This window comes from Hypomesus transpacificus, chromosome 22, assembly GCF_021917145.1.
Source record: "Hypomesus transpacificus isolate Combined female chromosome 22, fHypTra1, whole genome shotgun sequence".
Lineage (NCBI taxonomy): Eukaryota > Metazoa > Chordata > Actinopteri > Osmeriformes > Osmeridae > Hypomesus > Hypomesus transpacificus.
Window position 1 is genome coordinate 9,765,847 of NC_061081.1, and position 13,854 is coordinate 9,779,700.

At 42.2% G+C, this 13,854-nt stretch overlaps 1 protein-coding gene across 1 annotated transcript; it reads right to left on the minus strand.

The window, feature by feature from the left end:
- Positions 1-1,489: 1,489 nt before the first annotated feature.
- On the minus strand, positions 1,490-13,812 carry suclg1 (succinate-CoA ligase GDP/ADP-forming subunit alph). Its single transcript, XM_047044428.1, has 10 exons — positions 13,685-13,812; positions 13,217-13,288; positions 12,120-12,220; positions 9,472-9,588; positions 8,867-9,079; positions 8,652-8,709; positions 7,997-8,080; positions 6,758-6,909; positions 3,917-4,105; positions 1,490-1,973 (listed from the first exon to the last, which is right to left on the minus strand). Exons 2-10 carry the CDS (start codon positions 13,248-13,250, stop codon positions 1,947-1,949), a joined length of 975 nt encoding a protein of 324 aa, XP_046900384.1. The 5' UTR covers positions 13,251-13,288; positions 13,685-13,812; the 3' UTR covers positions 1,490-1,946.
- Positions 13,813-13,854: the final 42 nt, after the last annotated feature.

Below are 13,854 nucleotides of genomic sequence, written 5' to 3' on the forward strand. Positions count from 1 at the left end.
ACCCAGCATGAGAGCTTTCCCCACCATCATTAGATGGATTCATGTGGTAAAGCATGACAAAACTGTGTCGCCAATTTAACTTCATTTAAAGATACAAAAGTATTTGATTAGTTCTCGTAACGAGATAGACCACATAGTGCGGCCACATGGTCAGTCACGATGGTGGATTAGGGTGTATTCTGGTGTCCAATTGAAGGAAATCCTAAACTTCTTTAGTGTGAAAATTCTCAGTTTGTATAGTCATGGTAGAATCCTCACTTGTGTGAAAACCTTTTCCTCACAGCAAAAATAAACCATCCTTAACTGTCTTGAAGAAGTAGAGCTTCTTGCCATTTTCCCACTTCTCTCTCTCTATTCCCTGAACAATTCCAAGCCAGCGGTTCTATTAAAACAATGCTGTCTCATGCAAATTGCACACCATCGTCAAGCTCCTCGGTTTTATCTCATATCCTCACTGCTCCCTCTCCTTAACACTCAACTGTCTCCCTCTTTTTCTCTCTCCCTTCCCTCTCATGCTTTTATGGAGATTGTGATAACCATATGTTGCAGGTGGAACCAAGACATGTCTATGAATCAATTCAAAGTCGTAGCTCTTTTTGAACTGAAGGCTACAATGCACTCATTGAACATGAAGCGCTCATGAAATAGAAGTGTTTCTCAGAACCACAGATCACCAGGAAGTAGTTTACAAAACACACAAACAGGCATTGGCTGGTATGTGGACTGACAACCCAGTCATGGATGTTGAAGCTATGTTAGTGTCAGATTAGAAACCAAGATCATCTTCAAGCGGTCTTCTCTTCACTCTTCAACTTGCACAGATACATGGTAGGCATTTAGTTGACTTAGTTAAGACCGAAGGTCCTGGCACAGCAAGTTTGTCCGGGCTTGATTAGAAAGCACTCATAACGCTTCCCATTAACCCAGTTTCTTTTAAAGACCTTTGATAAAGAAAATAAATGTATGTTCTGATGCTACATGGCATACAGTACAATCCTTGAACAGGCCTACAGCTTAAGTGGAACATCGGCGAGAACATTTGCATAGGCCATACAAACGTGGTCATTATTCAGGGAGCAAAAAAGGTTTTTCAGCAGCAACTGAGGAAAGTCCACCCACACCAATCCACGCCCACACTATTCTATGGAGCTGAGAGTAATCATGTACCTGGGTATGCAAATGATCTTTAAAAGCCTTGCAATATCTGAACTCCACAATTAGGCCTATGATTTCAAACCTGCATTAAAATAAGCTTTGACAATGACAGAACTGCGTGTGGTGTATGATTGATTTTACCTTTACCTTTTATTTCATTCAATCCTTAATACATTGAAGCAATTCTAAAACTAGTGCAGACATTGACCCCTTTAACCTTTCAATGAGATGTGTAAGCTACAGAATTAACAAAACACACATCACAGTGTACTTTCCACTACACATACATGTTTCTCTGTGGGAGTGGAGGGAAATAAAACCAGAGCACATAGAATAGTTTGAGAAATACTTCTTATTCAGGTAGACAGCCAGTGAGATCAGTCGGTGTTTTACAGTAAGAGTGACAAAGCAGAGAGGCAGGAGCTAGATCACCAAGGTTACCATGGCAACCGCTATGCTGCTAGCTGACTAGGGACATAAATGAATCGAAACAAACATCACACCACTGCTACTAAAACGGATGGATGACTGTTCTCCAAAAGGCTGGTACTTCCATGTCCAACAAGCTTGTTAAAAAGCTGTTGGGATAGATGACTATACCGTTTCTTCTTTTTGGAAAGGTGAGTTCATAGCTGATCTTGAACTAATGTGGGTCTTTGTGTGCCGATGGCCGTTGAACTGCGAAGGGGCATCCTGACGTTTCAAACTGCTCAGCATCATGGTGGGAGGGGCAGAAGGTTGGTGGAAGTGGTTGAGGGGCAGAGGGTTGGTCGCTGTTCTCCTCTCCCCTTTTATAACATCTTCCTCTTCTCAAACTCCTGTAGTAAACAATGAAGGGAAGGGAGAGAGATGGAATATGGTGGGAAGAGAGAGAGGAGGAAGGAGATGGGTGAGAGAGGAAGAGATGGAATAAGGAGAGGCAGTTATGATTTATTCATGGAGAATTCACAAGGCTTGTTTTGATCTTGTGCTACAGATCTGCTGTTAAGGGGAAACAAGGGGGGGGAGGGGTGTGGGGGTAGCACAGAGACCTTGACAAGGCATATTTTCCTTCTTCATGTGTGTGCATATATGGGAAATTGGCATTATCTGACCTTGACAAACAGAATAAAGACGTAGAACTAGCTTGTCAATATATTTTATATATATATATATATATATATATAAAATTAAAATAAGCAAGATCACATTCTATACATTGAAATTTAGTTACTTGGTACAACTCATGAATCAAAGTGCATGTCGACTGCTGACAAAGCATTATATTGCGATTAAACAAGAAGGTACTTATATATTCAATGGCAAAAACATCTCAACAGGCAGCAGTATGATAGAATATTCTTCCATTGTAACACAAATGATTTCATGCAAATACCATTTCCCAGAACTAGTATGCACGTTGCCTATCGTAAATGGACCAGCAGATCCCTGGCAGCCTACTGCCACCTAGTGGACACTTTAGTTTTTCTTTCACAGGGAAGATAATCTCTGGAGTTCTTCCCTGTTATCTGTTAAATAAGGCTGGGTGAAAGTCTCAAGCTGTAGATGAACTGTATCGCTAGGCATGGATCAAGGTATGTCCTTGACTGTGAGTAAGATGAGTATGTAGCATTGGGAAAGAGGTGACAGGAGGAGGAAAACAGGAGACATGAAAAGGGCTCGAGCGTGATTGAAAGACAGCTTTATAATACACAAAGGCAGGATATAGTAAGAGGAAGTGTGTGAGTGTGTGTAGGCTGTGGGTCAGTGGGTCAGTTCTGTAAAAAAAGCTGGAGACAAATGAGACAGTCAGGAAAGACAAAAGGGAAACATGAGGAGAAGATAGACAATGGGCAGATGAAGATGCAGGGACGGGTTATTCTTGTGAACTGACACAGAGGGAACAAAGGAGAGAACTGGAACACACATGATGAGACTGCTGAAATGCCTGCACTTGCACACACAACTCGTTGGCCCATTGTGAGCCCCCATTCCAGCTCCCAGCAAATATGTTTTCCCAGAACCAACACAACAGCATTACTGACCCGCTGAGTCTTGACTCCTGGTCGTTCCTGTGTGTGCAGGTCACTCTGTGGTGAAACCCCCACAGAGCTTTGTTAACTTGCTCTCCTTGTGAGGGCATTACTCCGATTACACTGACCAATTAGATTAAGACAGATGTATGAACGCAACGGGCGGCTAAATTAACAACCAGGACAAGCGTTTTTCATCATTACGAGCAATGATTATGAATTAAAGTGGGGGAAAACAAACTAGCGGGCTGTAAAGCCTCGCAAGCCCATATTGGCATGTGCAGTTCGCTGGTAATGAAAGAGGAAGATGATGAATGGGTGCAATACTCGCTTTCGCTTTTTATACATCTTGTTAAAACTACTTCTCCTGGTGATAAATTGAAATAAAGAGGCAACAGCATAATCTTGACTGCCATCAACAGACATGTATTAATTGATCCTTACATTGTTAACACTGTTGCTGTTTCTTTATTGCATATTAGGTTCAGCCCCAAAATATACAATCCACTAATGAAAAATTATTATAAAAAATTTAAGTAACCGTTTGTTTCCTGGCTGTACCAGGCTTTTTTTTGCAGTTTGCTTTTTGTATTTTGGTACACTAAAAACCAAGATTTCAATGCTGACCGATACATATGCAAACATTTTGTGAAGAGGACCCCATGAGAACTCCTGAGACAATTAAGAAGGGGACAATGTTAGCCTTGGGTCAACCCCAACCCCACCTCACAGTTAGGGCAGTGTCTCACCTTGAACATGGTACTCCCCAGCTGAGCAGGAGACATGCTGACCACCACCCCGGCCGACTGTAGGGCGGCTATCTTCTCTTTGGCTCCGCCCTTGCCTCCGGCGATGATTGCGCCTGCGTGACCCATTCGACGTCCTGGAGGGGCAGTTAGCCCCGCAATGAAGGACACCACAGGCTTGGCGTTAGCTCCCTGGTGAGGCAGCGAGATAGAGGAACAAACAGGGACGGATAGGGACACAAGGGAGAGACAGAGAACATCAGTATGAAAGCAAAACCTCTGAATCTCCAACCATCCGTCCTGAGCACAATGCACCAAATTCACTCAAATCAAAACACCCGCCGTGTTCTCACATGACCAACGCCTGTAACAAGTCCCCCCCCTTCTCCTTCTTTCCCCAGCTTCCATTACTAAAACAAAGGGTCAATCAGCCCATTTAATTGCATTGGTGGATGTGTGCTGATAGGGCCCCTGCCATTTAACATCATCTCATTTCTAAAAAGACAATTAGTCATGTTGCCACTGATTAGCTCTGCTCCTGGACACGCCACCTAGCCACTGATGGATGGGTGTATTCAACAGTTGAGATCATTTCCAGTTGGGGAGGAATGTATTACTACATCCTCAGGAATAACATTGTGCGTGTGCATGTGCATGTGTGAGAGTGAGTGAGTGAGAGAGAGACAGACAGACAGAGAGACAGAGACAGTGTGTGTGCCCATGCTTTGGTGGTTGCGGAGCACACTAGCAGACAAGGCTAGGCTGAATAACATGCCTCCCCTTTTTCGGCCAGGATGTCTGCTCCCTTCCAACTAATAGCCAGGGTCTGGCAAGTACACAAGATGGCTGCTATTAATTCACACAGGCAGCAACAAGGGATAATTGTTTAAGCTTTGCCAAGCAGTTAATCTGCTAAGACAATAAAAGAACCGAGCCGTTTTTACCTTGGCTAACAATACAGGGCTGATTAGAGTAGCTCTGGTGGACATGCTGTAGAACACACACCTTCACAAATCAAGGTAATAGAGGAAATTAAGTTAGAAGGGGAGACTAACTTTATTACTGTCCTCAAACTGACTTTTGCACATGAAGGCGGAACTGCTTTGAAAACACATGGAGCTGCCATTGTCCGGCCTGTTATCGCTGTGTTCAACAGAGCCATAGAGCTTGCTGGCTTCTCTCTCCTCTCTCTTCTTCAGTAATTAATTTGTACATTGACAAAACACCCCTCTGTGAATCAAGCCTTAAATCTACCTAAACAGTTTAAGGAACAATTATTCAAAGAATCCCCACATCGCAGGGAAGTACTGGTATAAAAGACAGAAGTGGGGAGGGTTACATTAGCATCACCCCTCTCCTAACATTTGTCTTTTATTGTTACCAGTGAAGATGTACGACTTTAATTATGAGACAAAAGAAAAAGGCAGGGAGAATTACTTTCTTCTAACCCTAAAGCAGTGGGGTTTGTTTTATAGAAAGAGGGGGGGGGGGGGCACTCCAGGGTGACACATAATTATGTCAGATTAAGACACCAAACTGTGAAACAATTACACTGCACAGTGGGTGTGTATGAATCCTGTGCACGTGTTCACACGTAAAAACCCAAAGGGACACACACAGTGTTCCGCTTCTCTGTTCTACAACTGACATGTGTTCCGAGTGAATTACAAGGGTTTGAGAGTAGAAGTAGCATTTGAAGTGATACTGACAATAAATAACCCCAAGGTTCAGACAGGGAAACTGCTCAATTCCTGGAATACATTTGTTTCAAACAATGAGTCGTCCGACATTCTCTAAAATTGAATGTGTAAATCCTGAATGCTGGAAATCCGACAAAAGAGAACAGGACACTTAACAGGTGGATAATGCTCAAAAAGCTCTTGCACTTTCACTCAAAATAACAAAAAAGAAGGAGTTGTTTCAGGTGAAACAACAATTTCAAGGTTTAACTAAACTGCTGCCTCTGGTGTGTGGGCGCTCCGACGTAAATCAACTTTTCAGAGGAGAGATCCAGCAGCTCTTACACGCTCTGTTGAGCTTTTTCATGCATGTCAGTGTTTCATACCAGTGGTCTCTGCTTGTCAACACTTTAGATGATTGGGTGAGGGTGTTTGTATGTCAGAGAGAGAAGTTATTCTCCTGAGACGATAGGTTGAGAGATTTGCATGCATTAGGGCTACTGGGAGCGAATCTAATTCATTTTGCAGCTCCTGAGCACCTCAGATGTGGGGAGAAAAACGTCATCCAGTACACACACACAAAAGTTCACGCAAAAATATTCCCAGACAAACTTTTGCATTGAGCACACGAGTAGTAGGCAGATACAAAGTGGGAGGGTGTGGGGGGGGGGGGGGGGGGGGAGGGGGGGAGAGGGGGGAGGCAATACAACTGTAACCTGCTGGGCAGTGAATGTGAACGACTGTGGAGATGAAAGGAATGAGCCAAACAGTGCTTCACTTTCATCTTTCCGTGATGGCTGGAGCTGCTCTTCAGCGGACAGGGGGAAGAAGAGAGTGGTTCATCACCAGGGCAGGAAATCAAGGATGACAGATTCAGAGAGGCTGGCTGTGACTTTACAGGGGGTGGGGGGGGGGGGGGGGGGGTTGGTAATGCATCTGAAGTAGAGCGTTGACCTTTGCATGCATGTCCAGTGGAGGAGGTGCTGTGTCGTCTGTGGCCCAAGATCACAGGAGTCACATTCATGAGTTGAGATTGGTGCGTGCGTGCGTGTGTAAATGGTGGATCTGAAAGTAGGTCATGAGTAGACAGGTGTCTTTGCGTGTGTATGTGCATGTCTGTGTGCATACGCGTGTGTGCATGTGTACGTGAGGTGTGTTCCCTTACAGAATTGTGCTGTTTGAGATACTCTGCAGCATTCTCCTCTGCGTTGCCTCCAATCTCCCCAATCAGGATTATGCCCTCTGTCTTGGGGTCCATCAGGAACACCTCCAGGCAGTCGATGAAGTTTGTCCCATTGAAGGGGTCTCCGCCAATACCTGGAGGAACACAGACAGGACATGGATAATACATTTGGAACTCCAAGCATTTCTTATATAACAGTGCAATTTAGACAAACCTGGTACCTCATACTAAAAAATTGGTATCGCCTCCGTTGAGGTTTTAAGCGAGCTGAGGTGATACCAAAAGGTGACGTGAAAACACAGACTACTGATTGGTCAGAGAGAATTGCAACATGGGACATTCTGCACAAAGCCACCATTTCACCCTTGAAACAATAGCGGAAAATAACAGTGGTCGCAATTATATTGGTTTTTCCCACTGGACTACTAGAATAAATTACAACCTGCAAAACCACACCATGGTCGATTGAGGAGGTGCAGAAGTTCCTGTTTGGTTGCCGCCAAAAGGATCCAGCAATATTGGTATGAGTGCCGTTTAAGACGACAGACAGCTGACTGCTGGCATAAAATTGAATCAGTGCTTTCAAATGGTTGCCTTTATGGATGAAACACTGGCTAGCTAATGGAAAAACAATATAAATGGATACTTTATTTCAGGACAGGTCAATAAAATTTAGTTTTTTATTCATTATTATTATTTTTGTATTAATTTAAATTACATTTAAATGATGTGTTAACAGATGCAAAAACTCTGTTTGCCTGCACATTGCAAATGTGTAAAATCAACTAACCTAACTAATCTATCTATAGTTCCAGGAATCTGTGTTGGTGTTGTCTCACCGACATCTTCATCACCGACAGCATCTCACTGTGCACTAGTATGTATAACCCTGTAAGACCCGACCCTATAATTTCAACTTCACCTTTAGCTCTCCAAAAAAACACATTTGCAAATAAGATTGTTTTGGAACAACTACATTTACATAACCAATGGGTCCTATTGTCTTGCCTTGCAATACTATTGGATAAATTTGGTCTTTCAAAAAACAAGAAATTAGCATTAAAGAGCTAAAGGTGACGTCATTTTAAAACAAGGGGTCTTACAGGGATAATATATTAATAATACTTGAATCTGTATGGAAGATTACAGTAGTCATTAGTTAATAATGTTTACACTGTTATGTGATTTATGTTAATAATGCGTGTTAAATGTGATACGTACCAATACAGAGTGACTGTCCCAGGCCCACTTGTGTAGTTTGGTGCACAGCTTCATATGTGAGAGTTCCTGACCTGGACACAATGCCTGATAAAAGAAGAGGACAATTACATTCAGATTCAAATATTAGAAAAAGAAAGAAGGAATGAAAGAAGGAATTAAGGAACGAGGTACGGTGGAAGGTTCGAATTAAGGAAAAAAATAAGACATGAAGGACGATAGGAAGGGAGGGAAGAAGAGGAGGGAAGAGAAAAAAGCTGTGAAGAAAGGAGTTTTGCAAACGCGGCTGTGACAGGGTCGAACTGTCCTCAGTCAGGCAGCAAGCAGAGATAACTATATAGCAGGGCTTTAAACAGTCTGTCACTCATCATGGACACACACTGGCTGACCAACTCAAACGTGGACAATCGTTGGCTTCACACTAAAACCAAGTTACCTCAACTATCCTGACTTGGCTAACACGGCTAAGTACTAAATTATTTGGGTTGCTTTTAACTACTAGATCAGATGCTCATGACTTGAAGATAAGTTTTATGTAGTCATTACGAGCAATACATAAACTAACTTGAACTTTCTATTTGGCACAGAGAAAGTACAAAGCACTATCCATCGCAGAATAAAAGGTTTCATGGGTCTTGAGCAGTGGAGAAAATCTTACCAATTCTTCCTTTCTTGTGAATGTGGCCAGGCATGATCCCAATCTTACATTCTCCAGGCTGAAAACATTAAAACAAGGAATGTATCGACCAATATTAAAGAGTGCCTGCATACTTGTGTCCGGTGTGTCTGTTATATGAGTGCATCAGTGTGTCTGTGACTGTCTGTGAGTGAGTGTCCGTGCGAGTGACTGAGTGAACGTGTCCACACGCTTACGTTGATGACTCCAGGGCAGTTGGGTCCTATGAGGCGGGTGATGCCCTGACGCAGGAGCTTGTGTTTGACCCGCACCATGTCCTGCTGGGGGATGCCCTCTGTGATGCACACTACCAGAGGCATCTCGGCGTCCACCGCCTCAATGATGGCCGCCGCCGCAAAAGGAGGGGGCACATAGATCACTGTCGCATGTGCCCCCGTGCCCTCTCTGGCCTATGACACATGCAAAAAAAAAAAGAGGTCAAAAGCTGAACTACAAAGAACATCTTCATATTCAAACAGAAGCAACAATTGTAATGTCAAAAGCAGTTTTGTATGTTATTTGCTAATTGGCTTAATCTTTCAAACATTACAAGTGCTTATGAAGGCATTTCAAAAGGTTCAAGGTTGGGCTATGCAGCTCACAAATTCTCTTTCTTCCCATAGTCTTTCAGGGGCTAATAATCTAGGAGAGGCATAAATAAATGCCTTAGGCTACAGACCAGGTTGTGCATATCTCATTTAGTTTGTTTCTACCTCGGATGACTTTTCAACAAACCCTCCATACAGTACTCCTCAATGTGATCTAATGGGTTCTGAGCCAACAACAGTTCTTATTTACGCACCTCCTTGACTGAGTTGAACACCGGCAGGCCCAGGTGAGTCTTGCCTCCCTTGCCTGGGGACACCCCTCCTACTAGCTTGGATCCATAGTCCAGAGACTGCTGACTATGAAATGTCCCCTAGAGGAAAACACAGAGGACACTGGTCAGTTACAGTATGTGTGTGTGTGGCATTGCTCACATACTATATCTGACTGGGAGTCAGATGTCTACATGGAAACAGGTCAGCGACAAAAACAATTTTACCTGACAAGATATACGTTAATTATTCATATTTTGTACAACAACAAACATGGCACCACAGGAGGAGGTATTTTCAATGCATGTACGACATAAAAAGTGGCAACTTCTCCAAAATTAACTGCTATACACTGACTACTACCTCTACGCTTGTTTAACCAGTGTTCCAATAAAGGCTATCAGTCTATTCAAATCAGTACACTAAATGCATTTTCAACAACTTGTACCAGCCCCTTTAGTTAATTACTGAGCATGTTAAAACACTGCAGCTTAGGGGCATAGGGAACAACTTCAGTACAAGTCCAAATCAATGACCCGTATGTCAAATCAATCATTACCAGTGGTTAACAGAGAAGAGGAACACTGAGTCAGCATTTTCCCCCTTAGTTCAGATATCTCTTAATTTCTTCTCTTTTGCCAGCTTTTTGCTCATTCTTTTTTATTTTTTTTCTCCTGAATGCCACGTGCTTTGCTAACATTGCTTTTTTTGTGCCCCAGGGCCCTCTCATAGCTAATGACAGAGACTATGATATTTAAGTATGATCTGCTTATCTAGACAGAAAGGAAAGTCAATGTGTGGCATTGAACCTAGAGTCATCCCTCTTCTCTTTCTAATCATCACAAGTGTTCATTAGAACTGTATTTAATAACCTTTAATTATGTCGAAGAGTCGTTGGAGAGAAAAGGGCGCTGGCGAGAATAAAAGAGGATGGAGGGGGAGGGAAGACTTGTGGTATAAATCTCTGAAGGTGAAAGGTGTACGCTTGTTGGATATGATTGACACGATATGATATGATTGATTTTTTTCTCTCCGCCTGGATAGGGTTCAAAGATAATTATTGAGGTCATTCGTTCTAATCTAAAATGGAATTGTCAAAATGAGCTACAACCAGGCTGACTGGAGAGAGAATGCTTCTGTGTGTGTGTCAGGCATTGAATATTTTAGATGTCAAGGGATATGTAATAAATACATGGAATATAGGACAAATGTTTATGTCAAACATTTACATTTATTCATTTAGCAGATGCTTTTATCCAAAACGACTTCCAAGAGAGAGCTTTACAAAGTGCAAGGGAGTCAAGTGGCTGAGCGGGTAGAGCATCGGGCTAGTAATCTGAAGGTTGCCAGTTCGATTCCCGGCCAGTACACATGACGTTGTGTCCTTGGGCAAGGCACTTCACCCTACTTGCCCCGGGGAGAATGTCCCTGTACTTACTGTAAGTCGCTCTGGATAAGAGCGTCTGCTAAATGACTAAATGACTAAATGTAAATGTAAAATGTAAATGTCACTGTTAATAACAACAAGATGGCCCCAAAGCATTGCGGGTAGCCAAAACAAGAAGCACATATTGTGAACAACCAAAAAATAAGTGCCAAAGGGAAGAACCATAAGAGCATGTAGTTAAGCAACAGAGTTATTTAGGTGGAGTTTACATGTGATATGGGATTAATACATATGATACATTTGGGACCCATGTTCATACACCCCAGTGTTTCCCCTATGTCGATTTTGTCGTGGCGGCCCGCCACAGCTAAATTTCTGCCGCCACGGTATCAGAAATAGGGCTGTACAAGATGTTAGGCCATCTATCAGCAGTGATTGTTAGAGTGCATGTCGGAGAATAGCACGGACACACGCTTCACAGCGCAGTTGAGATTGCGTGTGTGCGTCCTTGAGAACTGTAAGTCGTATAACTTACGTTTTCTGTTCATTAAAGCCTGTTATTGTATCAGTCTACAGTTATTGCAAATTTAACTCAACTGGTGATTTTCGTTGTTTGTATTCTTCCCATGCTAGCTTAATTGCATGTCTGTTGATTCGATAGCGATTGCTGCCCTTGCTCATGTTTGTATTTTAGGTGCATTATTATGCTGAAGTAGTTTTAATTAATAGTGGGTATATTTTTATTATTTGCTACAGAATGCTCAGCCTATCAAGATCAAATGATTGGCTAGGCTACAGACCATTTACAATAAGTTGTTACGTCAATTATTAATTGGCAGCATATTTCTGCCATTTAGAACATACTTTACGTAGCCTAACTGTATTGCTTTACGGAAAATAGGACAAAAATATATGCAATATTACATTTGTTATTAAACTATTACATTAACCCACTCCGAAATATAGGGTTAGAACTTTATTTCGGCCAAGGGGCTGGGGGTGGGGGGTTAGGGGGTCGGACAGACCTGCCCCCACTGCTAAAAAAAAATCCTAGGGGAAACACTGCACCCATCCTAAAAACATATGGGTACATTTAAGATCATTTATTTATGGATTTCTATTTTGTTATGGCTGTTGGTACAGATCATAGTTAGCTGTTAGTGACTTAAGTGGCCTGTGAAAGTGAGAACAAGGTCTGTTGTGGTGAAGCTGGATGTGTTTGATAGGGCTGCTGTGTAAACAGACCTGTTTCCCTGTGAAGCCCTGGCAGATGACCTTAGTGTTCTTGTCAATGTAGAGGTGCTTCCTTGAGGCAGTGTAGCAGTGTCTCACCCCATTCTGCTGCACTGTAGGACCAGAGAGACAGACACAGGGGGAACAATGTTAAGTGAAATGATTACAAGGAAAAAAGTAGACTGTGGATGTTCCCTGCTGCATTCAATGCCTGCTGTTAACTAAACTACATTCTTAATATGAGGAAAATATTCATAATTTTTACTATTCGGCATTGAAGCATTGTAATATAAATTAATTCATCCTGTCAAATGAGCATCTGTCTCTGCCTCATCAAAGAGAATAATTGAAAGCAGAAGGCTATAACTATGGAAATAACTACAATCATGCACACTGTGTAACATATAACTCAGAATAGGTTGCAGATTTGTGAAGCAGATTGCATGATAGGACTTTGGACACAAGTCATGTTGATTGTTAGCTACTTTACAAAGCAAGTGCAAGCCTGAGTTGCCACACACTGGTGTCTTCCTACTGACAGAGGCAGCTGCTCTGTAGGTTAAGTCTGAACACATTCTGTATTAAGGAGGCTAGCTATTTGAGGTGGGTGGATATTGTAGACGCGCAGTGAGTATGGGGCTAATGTATGTTCCATCTAGTAGATAAGGTGCTAGCAAGCATTGTGTTTGATGCCCAACAATACTATATTTGAGCCATTAACTGCATTAAAATAGCTAACTAGCGTCAGTTTGTAAAACCTCACCAGACAACAACTTGACAATACCTGATAGCTGGTCTGTTAAAGGTAACCTAACCTGGCCAAATTATGCAGAATACATGCAGTGTCCACATTTAGAACCAGAATAAACTCATGCTTAGTTGGAGGACACACGGGGTCAAGGTTCAGCAATGGCCATTGATGAGCTACAGCAGCAAGCTAGTCCTGCTAACCAGGTCGATGGAAGCTGGACGCACGGGCGATATGTTTGCCTTCCTTGGCAAATGAATTGAAGACATACATTGAGTTCTGAACATGAGTGCATGGCTGAGACCTGTGTAGCAGATAAATAATGATCGTGGTAATTCAAATACACAATCGGAATACTTACAGAGCAGACGGGTAAACAATCTACTATGCGACATCTTCGGTCATTCACCAATGACACGGGAGGCTTGAGGACCTACAGTCAAAGGCACGAGTTAACTGTAAATATGCCTGACGTTTCTAAATATATTGAATTGACAAATTAAATGAGCAACTACTCAATGTATACTTTTAGATAATGATGTGTCAATAACTCAATACAATATAAGTTAATTATTTAGCAATGAATGAGTTTTACATTTTGTCAGGCAACTACCAAGGCTAACAATAAACCGCAGTGAATGTTGGATACTGTAGTAAAGACGGAACATATTCACAGCAGTGAATCTTCTCCCCAAAGGAGGGCGCAACATTACCACAATATGTTCCAAGTTTGAAAAATGTATCCAGTTTACGTGTGACTGCAGCGAGGGGATGTTCGTGTGGACATTATTTACTTTTATAACTTACAAGTTACTGTGTTGTAACTTACCTATTTATTACTTTATGTTTAACGTTTTCCCTTGTCCTTGTGAATTCTTTTGAGTTCTTCATCCTTGTCAAATGAAGAATTCAATCAAATAGGCCTACGTTACGCTCCATTTCTTTTGTACTTCCTATCACTCAAACCATATATGGAAAAATAAGCCATTGTAGTCTATT